This window comes from Rattus norvegicus, chromosome 17 (assembly GCF_036323735.1).
Source record: "Rattus norvegicus strain BN/NHsdMcwi chromosome 17, GRCr8, whole genome shotgun sequence".
Lineage (NCBI taxonomy): Eukaryota > Metazoa > Chordata > Mammalia > Rodentia > Muridae > Rattus > Rattus norvegicus.
Window position 1 is genome coordinate 86,441,165 of NC_086035.1, and position 21,054 is coordinate 86,462,218.

General features: G+C 45.9%; 1 protein-coding gene across 4 annotated transcripts in view; it reads right to left on the reverse strand.

The window, feature by feature from the left end:
- The window catches only part of Pip4k2a (phosphatidylinositol-5-phosphate 4-kinase type 2 alpha), a 171,518-nt gene that overhangs the window by 36,085 nt on the left and 114,379 nt on the right, over nt 1-21,054 (reverse strand). For 2 of the 4 annotated variants that reach the window (NM_053926.2, XM_039095304.2), the window contains 1 exon segment: nt 14,057-14,209. The exons of 1 other annotated variant lie outside the window; for it this stretch is intronic. In NM_053926.2, the coding sequence (NP_446378.1) occupies nt 14,057-14,209 (153 nt within the window). 4 annotated transcript variants of the gene reach the window in all.

The window sequence follows — 21,054 nt, forward strand, 5'->3', positions numbered from 1 at the left end:
TCGTCTTCCCCGTCCAGGATTCCATGACCATAGGCAGTACCCAGACAATGCTTACACTAATACAAATTCCTTCACTAAGCCCATCCACGACCCAAACACTCCGTCTATCACAGGCACCAACTGTAGCTAACTGAGGTCCTCCGTGTATGCGCTCAGTGGTTACTGAGTGACTGTGAGGGATTGAATGCCTTTTTTTTTTTTTAAAGAACAAAAAGGCCTGGGTTTCAGAGAAGCAAACTAAAGTATTTAGAGATAAACACTATATATGTGTCATTTACTTTCAAATAATTTAGCAAAACCCCAGGGTGATGTAACCACAGTAAAGTGGGTAGGTTACCAATTTCCTTCTGGCTTGAAGAACTTTCTAATAGTAAAATAGGGGTCTGAGGAGATGGCTTAGTGGGTAAAGGCCCTGCTGTGCCCGCATAAGGAGCAGAATTAGAATCTTCAGAGTCCACATAAGAGTAGGATGCTGGAGTGTGCAAGTCTGCACCACCACCTCTAAAGGAAAGGCAGACACAGGGGAGTCCCTGGAGGAGGGCCAGATGGACTAGATTCACTGTGTGAGCATGCAAGTACACACACACACACAGACACACACATACACTCAGACACACACACACAGACACACACATACATACACACAGACACACACACATACACACACATACACACACATACACACACACACAGACACACACATACACTCAGACACACACACACAGACACACACATACATACACACAGACACACACACACATACACACACATACACACACACACACACAGACACACACATACACTTAGACACACACACAGACACACACATACATACACACAGACAGACACACACACACACACATACACACACATACACACACATACACACACAGACACACACAGACACTCACACAGACACACACACAGACACACACATATAGACACACACACACTCACACAGACACACACACACTCACACACACACAGACACACACCCATACCCCCCCCACAAACACACCCATACCCCCCCACAGACACACACAGACACACACCCATACCCCCCCACAGACACACACACACAAACACATACACACACACAGATACAGACACACGCGCAGACACACACAGACACACACCTATACCCCCCCACAGACACACACACACAAACACATACACACACACAGATACAGACACACACGCAGACACACACACAAATAAAGACACACACAGACACACTCACACACACACTCACAGACACACACAGACACAGACACACAGACACACACATACAGACATACACCCATACCCCCCTACACAGACACACACACACAGACACACACCCATACTCCCACACACACACATACACACACAGACACAGAGACAGACAGACAGACAGACAGACAGACAGACACACACACACACACACACACACACACACACACACACACACACACGCTTTTGTGGGCACAAATGAAGAAACCGAAATGAACCCAACCCTTTCTGATCCACATCCTACACCTACGATCTCTTGACCAACTTCCAGAAGGACTGCTCTATATTTGTTTTACAGCTTTCCCTCTTTGTCACCCACTCTGGAATTTCTTTTCCCTCGAAATTTTGCCCTCCATCTCTTCAGGGCCCCTCCCTCACTAAGATCCTCGGTGACTTGTGGGTTGGTAAATGTAACAGAAGCCTATCAGGTTTCCCATTGAGCAGGTGACCTCAAGGTCTTCGCTGTGTGTTTTCAACCTCTGAGATTCCTGTCTGGCTTCTCTTTCAGTTCTCTCCTTAACTTGGATGATTCTTCCTCTCTCGTGTGCTTATTACATATGGGGTTTACTCAAAGCCTTAAAAACTCATTCTTTTCACCTTCCCATTCCACGAGGGAGGTCTCCTCATCTCCCCTGTCCTCCTCTCTGCATCCTAAGAGCTTATCACTCCCAGCCAACAAGCAACCGTCTTTCCAGTTTTATTCACGAAGGATCGGACTCAGCCATGGAGCATCTGAAGAGACCCATTTCTATTTTGTCCCATTATCAAATCCCCAGCACTTGTCTCGAGCATGTCAAGAACATTTAATGAATAAATACACTGATCAAATTCAGAAAACAAGGGGCTGGAGAGATGGTTCAATGGTTAAGAGTACTTGGTGCTCTTCCAGAGGAGCCAAGCTAGCGTCCCAGCACCCACACACATCTTAGTTATCTGTGACTGCAGTCCCAGGGGTTCAGGCATTTTCTTTCGGTAGGAACCAGGTGCATACAGGGCACAAAGACACACAAGCAGGCAAAAGACCCACATACTAAAATAAGGAATAGAGAAATGACCTACAGTACATCTGACAAACACTGCTGTATACAATTACAAATACACCACTTTGCTCTCAATGATATTGGGACTCTCAACTCTTGGCATTAGAAATCTGAATGTTCTGGATTTTGAAAGTGGGGGCTGGGGGAGTCTAATTTGATTTATAAATGAGGGGGAATCCCCAGGAATCTCTTGATGTCATAATCAATAAAGCACATCGTACAGGAAAAGGAAGGTATGTGTCAGCCACAGGAGGATAGAGTGTTTCAGCTTCTCCTCCAGTTGCTGTGATAAATTCTACCACAAAGAGTAACTTAAGGGAGAAAGGTTTACATGGCTCACAATTCCAGGTTACGGTCCATCACTGTGGGGAAGGTAAGGCAGCAGGAAGAGGAAGTGATGAGCTACTTCAGACTCAGTCTAAAGCAGAGAGCACTGACTGACTGGCTGGCTGAATGAATGAATGAATGCATGAATGCACACATGCATTCAGGATTCCCTGCCTAGGTAATGGTGCCACCCACACTGGGTGAGTCTTCCCACTGAGCACTATTAGGTACTCCACAGACACACCCACAGGCCAACCTAATCTAGACTGCCTTCCAAGGTGACCCTAGACTGTGTCAAGCTGACAACTGAAACTAACCATTCCAGAGGTGTTACAGAACTGTCTAAGAATATGGAAACTGCTATCCCATGGTTATTGGGGACGACTCTTTACATGGTGCACAGCTACTGTCGCTGAGAAAAACTGCTCAGAATCCTCTCATTCTGTGCATAGTAGGTATCATGTGAAGGCTACACGTGCAAGGAAAGGCAACTGGGTCACAGACCATTTGATGACTTGCACAGAATTAACGTTGGAAATTCTCCCAACCTCCCCGAGGACGTCTGAACTTACGAAGATGGCAAAGATAACCTTTCAAGTCACAGGATGAGATGGGAAAGTCCACGGGTGCCCTTTCCTCGCCATCCTTGCTGTTTTCACAGTAACTAGAAGGGAAACTTTGGTCCTCCACAGGAACTAGGGAGAAACCCGGTGCTTTTGAGCTGCCCTGTGCTAGTGGGTGTGGTGGTACACATCTCTAGGGAGGCTGAAGCAAGAAGACTGAGTTCAAGGCCAGCTCGGGCTACATAGTGAGACTTTTCCTTACAACAACAACAACAACAACAACAACAACAAGAACAACAACAAGAACAACAACAAGAACAACAAAACCCAAAAACCAATGTTCCAAGCTGAAGACTGTGAATATAAGGACAGGGAGCCTCAGATAATGAAGAACAAAACATCCAGAGGAAGAAGACTTAGGAAGGAGGAAACAGGACAGGAAACCTGTGCTGGAGGGATGGCTCAGTGGTTAAGAGCACTGTCTGCTCTTCCAGAGGTCCTGAGTTCAATTCCCAGCACCCACATGGAGGCTCACAACCATCTGTAATGGGATCCGATGCCCTCTTCTGGTGTGTCTGAAGACAGCTCAGTGTACTCATACATAAAGTAAATAAATAAATCTAAGAGAGAGAGATGGGGGAACCCCCAAAAGAATTAGGGACCCCTCCCTAAAGCATTCTCAGAGAAATGGTTATACACAGACATAGTTTTTAATCGTGTGCATGCCTGCACGGATGCGCGTTATAGATATATGTATGCCATGGTGTGTGTGTAGAGGTGCTGGATCTCGTGAGCACGGCTGGGCACCAGGCTAGCTGGCCCTCAAGCGTCTGAGGATTCTCCCATCTGAACCTTCCACCTTGCCAGCGTTACAGAAGAGCTTTCCCATCTGGATTTTCCCATCTGGGCTCTAAGGATCCAGCTGAGGACCACGAGCTTTCACAGGAAAAGCACTTTGCCCATTGAGCCATTTTGCTAGTTCAGCAATGGTCACATTTTAAACACATGATGGGACCCTGTTTCAAGGAATATCTGCACAGTATTTCCATAAATCTATAACTCCCTGTGTATGTATACAAGGTAAGACAATGTTTATAAAATATTTCAAAATTTATTGCTGCATTCTACTTTTAGGTAACAACTGAGAACCTTCCCTTTAAAGACCACAGGTGAGTTAGGAAAATAATTTATTCAAATACGTCAAGAACAAAAGGCGAGTGTACTGGGGCACCACATGCTATGATTTTTTTTTTCTTTCATAGCTATTGTTTGGTACCTTTTTTAAAAAAAAGAGTCAAAATATCTTTAGCATCCAATCATTTCTTATCACTGCTGACAGGGACAATCTGAGGAAGCTTTGATTTTTTTTTTCCTCTATGCTTAATTTCCAGATTATAAAAATAGAGAAGTAGTCAGGTATGGTGGTTCACACCTGTAATCCCAACACTTGGGAAGTGAAACCTTGGGTTCGAGGTTAGCATGGGCTACATACATCCTGAGATCCTGCCCTGTAGGGGTCGGGGAGAGCAGGAACAGTAGCTGTGTAATCCTCAGAGCTAGTCTTTAAGACAGGTACAAATGTTCACTTTACTTTCAAGCACTGTATCATTGGCAAGCTACCCTCCTACATGGCCAAAGGGCACAATTAACCCAGGTACTCCTACCCCATGTAGTGATGTATCAATTTACCAAATCAACATAGGGGCCCTCACATAGCCTGGTAGATGTCTTTCTAGAGCACAGGAATACCATGACTCCTGTCCTGGGACCCTCTGAGTCCCCACCATTCGTTATCTTCCAGGACATTCAGAGCACATGACAGACCACAGTCTACTCTCCCAGGCAGGACAGGTGCCATCTACACAAAGGCTGAGAGGGCTGCTCCCAGTGGCCAAAGTTGGCATTCTCCCACAGGCATTTCTCTCTGGGACCCAGCGCGAACCATTAAGCCTATCCTTCTTGGCCTCCAATGTAACCCGCTCTTCTGGAACATCAAAGAAGCCCCTGTGGCCCCTGTGACTTTCAGTGCTTGCAACGTACCCAGGACCTGAGCTTGAATCAGAGGATGCTGGGCACTGGCTCCCTAGCTTTAACAAGTAAACTCGCTATCATCTATGGCTGGGGCTAACTTAATCACTGTTATTCCTGGGCTCTGAGTCCATATTCTCAATAGGAATTCATCACATTACCTATGCCTGCATTAAAATGATCTTTATTAAACACTGCTTACTGCATGCTACCTGCCTGCATTATATACTATATATACTGCATATATGTATTATGTCCTGGCTTCTGTTTTATTCCCAGAGTGTTCTCAGAAAGTTTGTTAAATGCAGCCAGTAGATCTGGCTATAACTAGTGTTTCTAACACAAGTGACTGCTGCTGGCTGTGTCCTGCCTTCTGCTCAAAAGTCTGTGGAGACATGATGTTACACCATCATCAATACAGGCAGATTGCCTCTCTTCCTGTGTTTCTTGGAATTAACTATGGGCTCACTAGAACCTCAATGCACCGAAGAAGTAACACGCTAGAAGCAGACTTGCAAAATAGACGGCTTTAATAGTATGCATGGCTGTAATAGTATGTATGGCTGTAATGGCCTCAAGACCACAGCTCCCCTTGCTCTTGGAGTGAATAACAAGGATTATGAATTCCTTATCTACTGCTCTTCGCAAGCAAAGTGGACACCATTCAAAGATCCACAGCCTCTGGAAGGTTCCAACAGAGAGGGCTCTAAGTGGTATGTGCACTGGACTCTGGCTTTCAACATTGCTGTTTTTATCATGGTTCACTTTGTTAAAAAAGAGGCTTGAACTGAGACTTTAACATAACATCAAATTAACTTCGACTGTAAAGTCTTGTTTCACTTAATGTCACTGAAGATTAAATTATCTGCAATCCTTACTGTGCCTCTGGCTGTGTTTTCTTTTAAAGGATTTATTTTTACTTTGTAACTGTTTCAGCATACGTGGCACGCGTGCATGTGTGCATACATCATGTGTGATGTGTATTATGCCTCCAGAATCCAGAAGAGGATGCAGGATAACCTGGAGCTGGATTACGGGCAGTTGTGGGTTCTGAGGACCAAACTCAGGTCCTTAGGAAGAGCAGAAAGCCCTTTTCATCCCTGAGCAACCACCATCACTACCACCCCCCCCCCCACTCCCAGATACACCCCAGAGCGAGAAGAAGGAAGAGAAGGAGGGGGAGGGAAGAAGAAGGATGTGCAGATGCCCTCAGGGATGGGCCTGGGGTGAGTTATCTGCTCTGTGGCGGTCAGATGGTCTTCCATCACAGCCTTTCTGGGTCTACCTCCCACCCAGCAGGGCAACAAGATCTCACACCCCAATCCCAGCACTCACTCGGGAGGCTAAGGCAGGACTGCCACACACTTAAAGGCAGCCTGAGTTACACAGTGAGACTATGTCTCCAAATTCCAAGAGAAAGACAAAGAATGTAGCAAAAAGCACTTAACAAAAAGCCATTAAGTGTCCTGCCACTGAGCTACATCCCCAGCCACATTTCTGCCTGTTCTTCGGACACTGCTTAGCAAAACCAGCTGATAAAGAACCATCATTTGTAAGACCTGAGAGCGTTAGAGTCAACAGAGAGTTGAAGAAAAGCATATTTACAAAGTATCATTTCCCCAAATATACAAAAGAGAAAATCAAACAGAAGATTCAGTTTGCTACAGTCTGAGGCAGGAGCTGTCCTTTCCGAGCAGAGTGGACTCTCAGTGGGATAAAGACAACAATGGAACTGAGAAGAGCTCCTGAGGCCTGATGGTTAAAATCTCCATCACTTTGCATCCGTACCACTCACTACAGGAACCACACCCCTCAGTGGACTACAAGAGTCAATGACCGAACAGCACACACTTTCAAGAATGGGATCCAAGCAGTGATGGATAAGAACAGTACTGACTTATATTAGCCAACCGCTTATACAGTATTCATTCACCAGACAGTCCTGAGCCTGTTACAACTATGTGATCAGAAGCCAACTTAGGGAAGTCAGTCTTTCCTTCAATCATGTGGGGCCCAGGAATCAAACTCAGGCTGTCGGGGTTGGTAGCCTGGTATGGTAGCATGAGCCTTTCCCTGTTGAGCCCTAATGAGCTTGAACCAAAGGTACTATTATCCCAATTTAATAGACTAAGAAGGTGCCTAAGTAAGTTAGTAACCCAAGGTCTCATCCTCGGTTAGGACAAAGCCAGGGTGTGGAGGTGGCTGGTTGATCCAAATTCCTGTTCTGTAGGACCTATCTTACCACATGTTACCAACAGTAGGAAGAATTTACGTGGGAAGCCATGTCTTCCAAGGCTGGCCTCTTGGCAGTCTCAGTCTCCAGAACATGGCTATGATGACTGTGAATGCATTTCATTAAAACCAATCAACAACCAACGAAGGAAAGAGCTACAGAGTAATAGTGTTGTCAGAAGTCTGGCTCTTCTTCCAATATGCAATCTGAAGTGTTAAACACTTTGTCCAGATTTGGGCAGTTAAGAAACATAGCTGACAGGAAGGGAAAGGCAAGAATACAATAATAAAATAAAATAAAACTAGAAGAAAGACTCCACTAAGAGGGCAATAGACCTCTATGATTCCACACAAACCCTGACTGTACCATGCCCACTTTAAGCAGGGACAGAATGAGTGAGAGCACAGTAAAGTGACACACATTACCTTGTATGCTAGCTTTAAAAAATGTTCATTAAGTAGAGACGACAAAAGCATTTGAGTTCTGAGCGTCCCAGAACAGAATTCGAATAGCATCCTACGTGCCCCAGCTGGCTTTACGTCAACTTGATGCAAGCTAGAGTCGTCTCAAAGAGGGAACCTTGATTGAGAAAATGCTTCCGTAAGATTCACCTACAGGACTTATAAGATACACCTTACAAAGTCTTTTCTTAATTAGTAACTGTGAGTGTTGCTATCACTGGGCTGGTGGTCTTGGGTTCTTCTATTTAAAAAAACAGGGTGAACAAGTCAGGAGAGCACCACCCATGGTCTCTGCATCAGCTCCTGCTCTGTTTGAGTTCCCATCCTGACTTCCTTCAATGATGAACAGTGGGGTGGAAGTGTAAGCAGAATACACTTTTCTTCCTTAAGTTTCTTTGGTTATAGTGTTTCATCAGAGCAATACAAACCCTAACAAAAACAAGATGGTACCAGGGTATTGGGGCATTGCTGTGACAGACCTGACCATATTTTGGGTAGGACTGTGGAGGAAATTTCGAAGTTTGGGCTAAAAAATCCACCGAATGTTGAGCAGTTCTGTTGGAAGATGAGAATGCTGAGGTCAGGGCAGATGATGGAGGCCTCTTGAGACGTTTTAGAGGGAAGTTTAAAGACTCTATTGGGACATTGGTTATTTTTTGATTAAGATGCTGTTCTAGTCAGCTGGGGCTAAAGAATAAGCTGTGATTAACAAGAGACCAGCCCCACTGAAGGGAAACCTTTGCATTACCATGACAATTGATGATGGTCAGCTGGAGCTAAGAGATTAGCAGCAATTAAGAAGAGGCCTGCATCCTTGAGGTGAAATCTTCTGGGGAGTGTTTCCTGAGAGCACACAGAAGTTGTGTTCCAGAGGCAGCCAAGGTTGTGCCTTGTGCTGGCAAATGAACTTGATAGTGTAAGGGTAGAGAAAAATTTCTTATAAGCAACCTCTGGCAATAAAAAAGCTTATGGCCAATGAGCTGAGGCAAGAAATAGGAGGTGGGACATCCAGCAGGGACAGAAAGAGTTCTGGGAAATAGTCAGAGCTGTGAGGAACATTGAGGAGATAGACGTAAGAAGACAAAGAGAGAAAACAAGCCAGGTAGCTAAACTCAGGCCTAGACATTCGTTAATAATTAGACTCAGAGTCATCATTTCAGGAGCAGGGGCTGCCAGTACCATGGGATGACCAAGAACAATGGAAGCTGTGGAATGGAGCCTGCCTAAGCTTATTAGACAACTTGTGTGTGCTGCTGAGGGCAGAGCTGGACAAAGTACTCAAGCCCCTTTGAGGAGCCCAGAAGATTGTGAGTGAGTCCCAGACATTGGATGCTGAATTATTCACACTTTTGGAGTTTAATTTTGCTTTGATTTGATTGTGACTGTGCCTTGGTTCTTCCCTCTTGAAGGAAGAAAGTATTTATTTTTTATTTTACAGACACCCAAAGTTGAAAGACTTAATTTTTAAAGATATTCTTAGGTTTTTTAAAAGATATTTTGGAGCATTAATGAGTCTGAATTTTAGAACATGTCTGAATTTGTAAAAACTGATACTTTTAAAGTTTGTAAAATGCTCTATGCTGAGATGTTAATCTTAGGAATGAGCAAGAAAGGAATGGATTTGGCTTATCAGTGATGTGCTTGTATGTTTAGCTGACAAGGGATCAATAGTTTTGACAAGCTGAATAGTTTTATATCAGCCTGACACAAGCTAGGGTCATCTGAAAGGAGAAAACATAAATTGAGAAAATGCCGCCATAACACCCAGCTGTAGGGTGTTTTCTTAATTGGTGACTGAAGTGGGAGGAGCCCATTCCATGGTGGGTAGTGCGTTCCTTGGCTGGTGGCTCTGGGTGTTTCATTATAGCAATCAAAACCCTAAGACAACTTGCAAGGACACCCTAGGACTAGAGACAGTGGCTGGCGACGTGACATCACACGAGGACATCAAGACCTGGCTCCCACCACATTATCTTCACCAAGCCTGTGGCAGATTGAAGGGCAGCAGGACATTTGGGGCAAGCCAGCCTGATAGAGAGCAAGTGGTCAGTGCACACAAGGTGCTCACTGACTGTAATGGAAATTCACACTGGTGTGCTTCCCAATGGCTAGGATCACACTGGTGTGCCTCTAATGCTATAATGATTCTTTTACGGGAAGTCCTATGTGTACCGTGCCTCTGTAAAGACACTATTTATAGAATCAGATGTCTCACGAGACAACTCCATCACATCCCATATCGAGGGTAGCTCTACTCTGCTTCTTAGCAATAGGCTTAATTATGTTCAGACAGCTACATGGATGACTTACTCAGGGTGCCCTCTGGCCATTAGGTAGCTCGGCTCAAACTGACAGAACTCCAAGTGGCAAACATTTTCCCTAAATGCTTCGAAGACTGATTAAGACGTTTCAGGCTTATTTTAAGTTGCAATTAGATGCCTTCCTTTCTGTCCACCATCTCTGCCCTTTTTTTGCTTTTAAAACTTGTCTTATATTCACTTCTCTGAAGCTGACTTCAAATCTTTTCCAGAACACGGTCATGGGTAAATACCTAACTGAATGAGTTAGTGAAATGGCATGTCGATGGGAAATCTGAGCTCACAGGTCACATTAAGCAGCCAGTTCATAACCAGCTAGGACCTACGTCATCTGACTCCAATTTAGTGTCCTTTAAGTAAACTGTATTAATAATGGGGTTCTCAGTCATGAGATGCTTTCAATTATATCTAAAGTATCACTTTCTAAGGCGGGAGGAAAACCCAGATGTTGGCTCAATGTGACTTTTCTGAATGAAGAGCATACCAAAAAAGTAAGTTTTGTAATAGCGGAGCAAAAAGAAACCCTCAGTACTGGGAGAGATCTTGAAGTGTGTCAGCAAGTGTCCTGATGCCCAACAGGATTACATAATGTTGGAGATTATGCCTGACTTGTGTGTCGTTGCAGCCAGTGCCCACAGGAAAACACCTTGTGTTGGCTAGTCTTATTATGGTCAACTCAACATAACCTAAAGTCACCTGGGAAGAGAGATCTTCAATAAGGAGTGAAATTGGTCTGTGGACATCTCTGCAGGGGACTATCTTGATTGTTAATTGATCTAGCTCACTGAGGGCGGGACCATTCCCTAGGCAAGAGGCCCTAAAGTACAGAAATATGAAAAGAGTGAGCAAGCCCCAGGGATGCATTCATTTCTCTCCAGTTTCGACTGTGGATACTATGTGACTAGCTGCCTTGAGTCCTTGCCTTGACTTCTTCTCCTCAGGGGTAGACTATAACCTAGAACTAAAAGACAAACCCTTTTCCTTCCTTAGGTTGCTGCTGGCTGTGATCTTTTATCACAGCAAATAACCAGAACGCACCTCAAACTGTGATTTCTGTAAAGTGGAAGGATTCACTCTGAGCCTAGGCTTGTCTAGAACTGGACACCCGAACCCTATGTCCCATGTCATGAGAAAGGTATCGTTGCTGTTTACCAGAAGAATATATTCTCATCTGCCAGGAAAAGCCCATTTGTTTTGAGCAGTTCCAGGACGAACCAAAGCATAAAGAGACGCTTGGGTGTGACATCCAATTCCAGAAAGGGGTGCGTGTGAAACTGTGAGGAGCTTGGATCCTGGACTGGAAACAGGGTGCTTCAGGGCTGGTGTACTTGCCCTCGCGGGGATTGGCTGGGCACTTGAAAAGTTTTTTTATAATAGGCAAGAGCATAAGCATGGCAGAACAGATTTTGAAAGCAATAGCTGTTATCAAAGATGTTATTAGATGTTAAATGAATTTAAAGGCAGACCGATGCCTTCAGAAAGCACATTAGAAGCAGTCACAGGTTTCCCGGGACAGAATGAAATGTGAAGGCTTTTATAGACCTCACTGCAAGTGAAATGTGGTCGATCACATTTGCAAAGACTGGAAGAACAGCAACTGCCAAGAAACAGCCCGTCACATTAGGGCGCAGAGCACAACCAAGAGGAATGCCTTAAACAAGACTTGCGAGAGCTCACAGATGCAGAGAGCTGCCTTCGGAGAACACGCAGGAGAGGCTGATGCTTGGCAGATGTGACTTGACTCTCTGTGAATCCTCGTCTGAGCAGCCAGGGCTCATGAGGCTTCACTTTGAACATTCTCTGTGACAGTTTGCACTGCTGAGGGGGAATTTAACGCTGTTTAAGTAAAAGCAAAATCTAGATGAAATGTTTGTGTTTCCTCACCATGCATACTTTTAAATCCTAATCACAGGCTAGAACAATGGCTTGGCTGTTAAGAGTGCTTGCTGCTAAGCCACTACCTAAAGACTATACATGGACTGACCCTGGACTCTGACCTCATAGGTAGCAATGAATATCCTAGTAAGATCACCAGTGTAAGGGGAAGCCCTGGGTCCTGCTAAGACTGAACCCCCAGTGAACGTGATTGTTGGGGGGAGGGCGGCAATGGGGAGAGGATGGGGAGGGGAACACCCATAAGGAAGGGGAGGGGGGAGGGGGATGTTTGCTCGGAAACCGAGAAAGGGAATAACACTCGAAATGTATATAAGAAATACTCAAGTTAATTAAAAAAAAAAAAAAAAAAAAAAGTGCTTGCTGCTCTTCCCAAAGACCACGTTGGTAGTTGGTACCTAGCACCCATGGTCAGGAAGCTCAACAACCTGTAACTCCAGTTTCAGGTTGCCTGATGTCCTCTCTAGGCTCCATAGGCAGCCAAACTTACTTGACACACGCGCGCACGCGCGCGCGCACACACACACACACACACACACACACACACCATTTAAAGCCCTAATCACCAGTGTGTGGCAAGTGGTTCTGTGGATCTGATGTGATTCTTACACTTAGCAGGAAGGATAGTTTTTTCTGTCTCCCCCAGGTGAGGAGACGCTAACCACACAGGCAGGGGCAGAGTCCTCTCTGATCTTCTACCATGTTGGTTCCTTGATCTCAAATTCAAAGCCTCTAGAACTGCAAGCAAAATGTCTTTGCTATCTAAATCACTCAGTTTGTGTTTTGTTAATACAACCAAGGGAACTGATACAGACTCTGAAAGCAACCGTGTGTGTGTGTGTGAGTGTGTGTGTGTGTGTGCACGCGTGCATGCACCTACACACTTGTGCACATGCATATTGTACACATGCATACGTGTGTTTTAAATAAATACCTCTCTTGAGGACAATTACTAGAATGGCTGCATGAGCAGTGACATTTGTGCAAGAAGGCTACGATTTCTCAGGGTGACTTACTTTAATAGTTATGGTGACACGACAGGCGTTTAACTTCAGTTACATGACAAGCACCAGTACTACCGCTTTTCCATATGCTGCACACGGAGTGCATGTCAGATGCTCTGCTATGGACTTGATACATGTTACCTCATTGACTTCGCAGGACTTGGGAAGTATGGATACTTTCCATTGTATAAATGAGGAGACAGGTCTCAAAATCCAGAAGCCACGGGGTCAGCAGGTGACAGGGCTGGGATCTGGGCTGAGGACTGTCTTGCTTCTGCATTTGGTGTCCTTGCTACTCCATAGTGAGAAGTCTTTTTTACTGATCCAGTTAGACCTGTGGATCTGTGCTCCAGCATGCAAAACTAGGCTGGAATTTATTTCAGGGAAGAGAAAGCAGCTCCCGAGGGCACCTCCCCCAGGAGGTTACAAAGCCGCCATGGTTGGGGATGAACTGGGGCAGAAAGTGACCAACACAAAATTCCCTAAAACCAGAGAATTTTCTACAAGGCCAACTGGGCAACGGGTGAGTCCTGGAAAAGCCAGACAGTGGGAACTGCACGGGACTCAGTAGCGTAAACAGATACAGGCTTGGGGTTAACATCTGACTTCTGGCACAGAAGGGATCTTCTGGAAAGTTGCCAAATCTTTAGCGAAGCAATTTTTACAACCAGAATGGGGATCAGTAGGAGCATAATTAGATTAAATTTATTTTAAATAATTTAGATGACTATTTCGTAAATAGGAGCCTATGCATTCTCTTGTTAAGGGCCAGGGATCAGGCCACACTCACTCTGGAACCCCAGGCTGGAGGAGACCTTCATGTCAAATGTGGTCTGTTACACTGCCCGAGTGTAGTTCAAGGGTTGGCCCTGATGACACTTTGGCATGAAGGGTCAACAGAGGTAAGGGGACGTTACCTGGTGGTACTTCTTGAGAATGTTGTGCATCTCTGCCACGTCCTCGCTGGTAATGGTCTTGATGACGTATCTTTTGTCATAGGACGTGTGAAACCGAGCCCCGCTGCGAGCCTGCGAGTCATTGGGAAGGGGCGCACTTCTGGTCAAGGAATTCTTCCCGGTGGGGTGAGGAGGGAGAAGGGAAGAGAACTGGTTAAAGTGTGGCTTTGGGGTTTGGGTCATTTGTCATCATACCAAGAGCATTTGCATCTGGAATAAACTGGCCAGTGGCTGGCAATGCTTTACAGTTCTCCGTAACCCGATTGCAAGTCTCCTAAATGGAGTGAAAACAGCTGGGTAAGAACTGTGATTCTAACGTTCCTAGAGGACGATCGAGGTGCACTGGCGCGGGTCAATCAGGGCGGCAGTGAGTTTGAGGCTATCCTATTTGTTTGCTTGGGTTTGGTAAAGGGTCTATGTAGCCCTAGCTGTCCTGGAGCTCTCTAGGTATACCAGACTAGCCCTCAGTCCACGGAGATTCTCTTGCCTCAGCATCAGCTGGGATAAAGGTAGGTACAGCCTCACCCTGCTCAAGGCTAGCCTAGAATTCTATGTAGACCAGACCTACAGAGGTCAACCTGCTTATACAGCAAGTTTGAGGCTATTCATGGTTACATGCTAAGATCTTGCCTCCCAGCAAACCAGTAAACAAAACAAGCAGGCTCACGCCCAGAGTTGTAATGAGTTATTTGCCCTGTTCTTTTCAGGGTTGGACAAGAACCCAAATTTTTCTTCCGAATAGGATAAGGTTTTAGCCACAAAAGGACACTGCACAGTCACTGAGCACCGAGCAGCCGCCAGGATTCTGTGCATTCTGGTAAGATCCCATACGATGCCACGCTGCCCTCACTGTCACGTCATTACACAGATGGCAAGAGGAGTTGAGAGGTCATAACAGAATGAAGGTCATATAGCCAGTCAACGAGGAACCAGAATTTCGCTTATGGCTGGTCCAGAACCTGGGTTCTCAACTACTATGCTAGAAAAGTATTTAAAGAGTCAATCATGACCTGTGGAGGAAGAGGAGCTTGGGAAAGTGTGTTCCACTCAGCCTATTAGCAGACTCTGGCTTAGTCCATCTTCCCCTCCTCTGCAGTAGTTTTCCAGGGCTACTGATGAAGGATGAGGAGTGGGGTCCCTGCAGTGACTTGCAGAACAATGTACCCCAGAGTTTGATTAGGGAATGTCTACACCACAGCTAGTGTATAACCTTACAAGCCTTCTCACTCATGAGACTTCAACCACTGTCTCTCTTCTTTCTTAGAGTTGTCAAGAAAATCACCCTGCTGGCCCCACTCTCTTTATACTGGTCAGAGACTAATGGCATTAGAGAACTCCCATGTCTGAGGAAGTCTGGGCTTCATCAGTGCTAATTGTACCCATGAGTAATGACATCATCCTCTTCCAGGCCTTGCTTGATATCCCATGTGGGGATTCAAAGGCAAAGTCCCCTCCCCCTCAATCTCCTCTCTAAACAAGGCATCCACAGGAACCCATGGACTAACCCGGTTTCAGAGAATGCAGGTGACTTTGCAGTCAGGCAATACCAGGCTCCTACGGATTTTCAGTTGAAGGGAAAGGGCCCGCTAGCTTATCTTGATTTCCCAGTATGCACCTGGCATCATGGCACTGGACCATTACATCCTGAGAGAGTGCATCTCAGCTCTAACATAGGCAAGAACACCTGCCAAGTGCAGTGGCAAGACTGCCAATCAAGCTAAGAAAAGCAGGTTCAGTAATCAGAAAACTCCAGATGAAAAAAAAAAAGTCAATGCAATTCCAGCAGGATGTTAAGTATGAAGATTTGGCGGTGTTAAATCACTCTTAAGACAACTGAAATTCATCAGGTAGATAAAGCAGAATGAAAGGACTTTCAGGATGAAAATGGTGACATTAGCAAGAGTTTAATTTGCAGTTAATTATGTCTTGGCTTAAAAAAAAAAAACCTCCTTTACCATTTCCTGCTTAGAACAAAAAGGAAGGAAATCAAATGCCCCTTTTGTGGGTAAATGCCAGCAAAAAAAAAAAAATTATTATTATATATTGCTAATGGTCTTATTTTTCCCATCCCAAACATTAATATGAAAAAGGGTATTTACTGCAAATAAATAAGAACTGTAAAGACCACTAATACTACAAATTATCTTCAGACATAAAATCAAAGCAAGAACCATCAATTTTGACAGACAAGAGGAAGTGACAGGCACTTGGTCTCATCCAGGGGGTGATAGCCTAACACACACAACTTGTGGAAGGATTTATTTTGGCTCACGATTTCTGTAGGTTCAGCTCATGGCTACTTGGCCTGTGAGCTTTATAGAACTCCGTGGCAGGAACGTGTTGGGGGGATGGCTGTTCACACGACGTCAGATCAGGGAGTGTGTGTGGATATGTGGGCGTGGCTCTGGCTTAGTCCAAATTTTACTTCACGTGGGCTACACAGCCACTCAATGGTGCTGTCCACTCTCAGGACACATCTTTTCTCCTTAGCCCTGAATATGAATCTTTCTGGAAAAAAAAAAATCCCCTAATACTCATCCCTAGGCAGCTTTCAATCCAATAAACTGACAATACCAGCCATCTCAAGTTTCCTAGCTCAAGAAAAGTAACGCATCCTCCCAGGAGCCAGTGTGGGAGGTCAAAATCAGAAGGTGAGTAGTCAGTGCTGCTCAAGCCTACTGAACCACCAGCGCGGAGATCACGTGGTACTGAACCACCAGCGCAGAGACCACGTGGTACTGAACCGCCAGCGCAGAGACCACGTGGTACTGCAGGCTCTGACCCCATAGGCTGGTGCCGAGGCTTTCCAGGAAGTAGCAGATACTGAGGGAGCTGGTATGTGGTCCACCACAATAACTGAGGATCCCCCAGTGGTGCTCGTTAACATGTTTAAGCTGCACTACTTAGCATGTAGTTACGCACACTTGTACTAACACCCTGTTCATTCGTTTCCCTCCAGTTCTCAGGTCAGCAAAAGTGGGAAACTAAACTCAAACCTTCACCACAGCAGTTAATGAGAGACCCCGGGCAAGGGTGAGACTGCTTGTGTTTTCAAGTGTGGAACTTGTACTAATAAAATAGTGTAAGAACTTAGCTGGGGTTCTGTCTCATGCAGGAGTCTCTTCCTTTCCCATCAGTTTCAAAGACATAAAAATTCCTTACAGTATTCTTTGTGTTTGTTAGACACTGGCCGTGTCCTGATCTTGGCCTGTGCACATGGGATATGGTCTAATTCTGGTTCTGCCTCGGCTCACTTCTCTAGTAGAGCTATGAGAGTTCCCAACTTGCAGGCTAGGACTAGGAGAACCATTCTTTAAGGCTCTAGGTTTCCAAGCAACTGGTGATGTTGGGGATACCTGGCCAAAACTTAGACTGTGCCTGTAGAATCAACGTAAAAAGAAGCCTATCTAACAGACAACTGGAAAATCAGAAAAGTTAATGCAACTGTACACAAAATGTACAGTTTGGGGTGACCTTTGGGGTGATGGCAAGCCCCAGAAATCTGGCTTGTTATTTTGTATTTACTAGCAGCATTGTTTCCATAAGGGCAATTTTCTCACTTGAAGGTAAAAATCTGACAGTAGAAGCAGGTAATGTATGTCTCAGGTTCCTGTCTAAAACCTCCCCTAGGGAAACGGACCAGGGTAACTGACAGTCAAGAATAATCTTTGATCGTTATAAAACATTACTGCAGATCTTTACAGCCTTCCTAGTGAGATAAACATGGGCTGGGGGGAGGTGGCCCAACAATTAAGGTCACCGGTTGGTCTTCCAGAGGACCTGATTCGACTCCCACAACCTACGTGGTGGCTCATAACTATGTCTAACTCCAGTCCCATGGGATCCAATGGGTCCCATGGGTGCACACATTGGACAAATTTGGTGCACAGATATACATTCAGACACCTATACAAATAAAAATAAAGGTTTATAAAACATAAATTTATTTGAATTTCTGACCAATGTAGTGTAATGCTGAAGGTGAGAGTCAGGTATCCAGAATGTTCTCTTCATTTATACCACGTGCCAGTCCTGTACCACCACCTGCCACTCCTGTACCACCACCTGTTATTCCTGTACCACCACCTGCCATTCCTGTATCACCACCTGCCGTTCCTGTATCACCACCTGCCACTCCTGTACCACCTGCCATTCCTGTATCACCACCTGCCATTCCTGTACCACCACCTGCCATTCCTGTATCACCACCTGCCACTCCTTTACCACCTGCCAGTCCTGTACCACCTGACACTCCTATACCACCACCTGCTATTCCTGTACCACCACCTGCCACTCCTCTACCACCTGCCATTCCTGTACCACCTGACACTCCTGTACCACCTGACACTCCTGTACCACCACCTGCCACTCCTCTACCACCTGCTATTCCTGTACCACCACCTGACACTCCTGTACCACCTGACACTCCTGTACCACCTGACACTCCTGTGCCACCTGCCATTCCTTGGCCTTTGCATATGTCACTTGGTCTCAGAGATTCAGCTTCTGATCTGTAAAGTGAAGGGCAGTAAGACAGACGACAGATCCAACGCTCGCAGCACAAACCTCAGTGTGGAAACTGGCCTGCCTGTCACCCGGTGCTCAGAGGCAGGGGCAGGGGCAGGGGCAGGGGTTGGGGGAATACTTCTGCAGAAAGCTGACTAGCTGGCTCCAGCCGGAGACCCTGGAAGGTGTTTGTCACCATGGGAAAATCAATATGATTGATCCTATTGAAATGCCTGCCACACTCCAGAGCCCAAGGCCTCACGCCTGCCTCACTGATGAAAGCCAAAGGTGATTGAAGAAGACAGAAGACCTCAAGCTCTAGCTCCCTACAAACATGATCCCCCACACATGTACCCAAACACCTGTAAGCATGCCTTCACACAGGCACGCACACCACACACACAAAGACAAAAGAAAAACCAAACCCAAGCCAAATACAATTTCCTCCAAGACATGACTCTGTGCTTAGGCCAAGGCTGGAGGTATAGGTCTTAGAACACAGAGCCTATCTCCCACGGAGACTCTAGTCAGGAGACGGAAGGCCACTGTAGTCTTGGAAGTGTGCAGTGACAGTTTAGGACATCTAGGCCAAGATTAAAGAGATGACAATAATTCACAGGTCTATGTAAGACTTACACTTCAGGCTCCAGATGTGCTCAGGACAGCCTCACCAAGAGCAAGCACTGGCCTTAAGGGGAGAACTGTTCAAGCCGAGATCTCATGCAGCAGAACACAGAGGATCTGAGGGTCCGAGTTCTACTGCAAAGGAATTAGGATCCCAGCACTGTATTCTCAGACCGGAGGGAGGCCGGGAGGCTATAGGTGCTGCAAGGGGTCCTTCTCACAATAAAAAGCATCAGGGTTGGAAGCAACTTTAACCTGGAGACAAGAAAACAGACCCAGAGGATGCCAGCAGAAGTCCAACTGAGTTCTTAAGAGCGTACCCAGTTACTCCAGCACCCACGAGGCCTCCCTCCGGCTCTGGAGAGTGGCAGGCATTTCAATGGGGTGGCTCATATCGATTTTTCCATGGTGACAAACACCCTCTAAGACCAATTTAGAGTGTGGGCCAGGTGGCACAAAGTCAAACTTGTTCCTATGTTCTCAATGGTGCTGAGTTAAGTGTGTGGGAAATATCAAGAACAGCCACGGTGTTAGAGCAACCAGTCTACCTGAGGTGTGCTTTTATTAACCTGCATAAGAAGCCCTGGCTCACTCAAAGGTAGCACCCACCGGCAGGGAGCAGGGAGAGGAGCCATCTTCTCTCCAGGCAAGAGCTGAGGCACGTGTGTGTCTGGGGAACAGAGGGGTGCTGCGCCTGGGACTCTGTTTTCAGTATGAAGATGGGGCTGGGTTCTAGCGTTTCCTAGGAGTCCTGTGGGCTGCAGGCCATGCCAACCTAGGGCTTCCTCACAAGTTTCTGGTCATGTGACCCACTTTATCATGTCTACCTAGCATGAGCTGAGGACTGCTGGGGAATTTTAATTTAACTCTTCTTCTACCATCGATCTCTACCACTTCCTTCACTGAGAAGTGCACAGCCTTTGCGGGCGACAGGAAAGATCGAGAGAGGAATCTCTGCTTTGGGAACCCAAGTTATCGCTTTTCCTCCACAATAGTAATCTCAGAAATGGAGCGGGCAGGTTAGGGAGAAGGAAGGCCAGCCGCAGAGGCACTGTTTTAAAAAAATCTTATTTTAATTAGCCAGACTGTTTCAGATCTGGTCCAGTCAAGGCTGAACAGTTAACACCTTCAGTTTACTCTTCACAATCTCCATTTCCAACCTACAATGCTTCCTTTTCAGGAAACGTATCCACTCATGTGTCCTCAGGAAAAGGTGTCAGACAAAAATCAACCCACAGAAACCCGCCTCAGGTTTGGAGAGATCTGCTCTCCCGAAAACTCGAATTCCTAGCTTTAGACAAAGCTTGGACAAGTTCTCCGTTCTGAAATAAGATTAACGTCGTTTACATTCTAATCTGGGGTTCTGCACGGATCTGTTCAAAAGTGACAGGTGATGATCTCCTGTAGCCCTCCCTCCAGGAAGCTCTTATCGGAGAATTCAAACCACTTAAAGGAGCAGCTTCAAGTTGAGAACCCCCAGCTGTTGGGAGATGTTTCTGGGCACAGCATGACCAATACCCTCTAAATTGGAGCAGCTGGGACTTCCAATAAGACTTCTGATGAGAGGAGCTGTTGATGCTCCTGGGGAGGAAGGGGGTGGGAGGGTCATTAGACCCTCCTCAGAGATTCTGTTCCATGTTCCCTCCTGCCCCTTCTCCCAGCTGTCAGTAATCCTGCCCCAGCTGGTCAGAGCCTTGGGAAGGGCAGGGACAAGGGGACAAAGAAGGGACTCTATCCATGCAGCTTTTGGCAGCTGTCACCTGCTGGGCTGGGTCTTTTCAGGGAAGCAGCTATCTCAGTATAATCCACGCTCCTGAAGTAGATCTAAT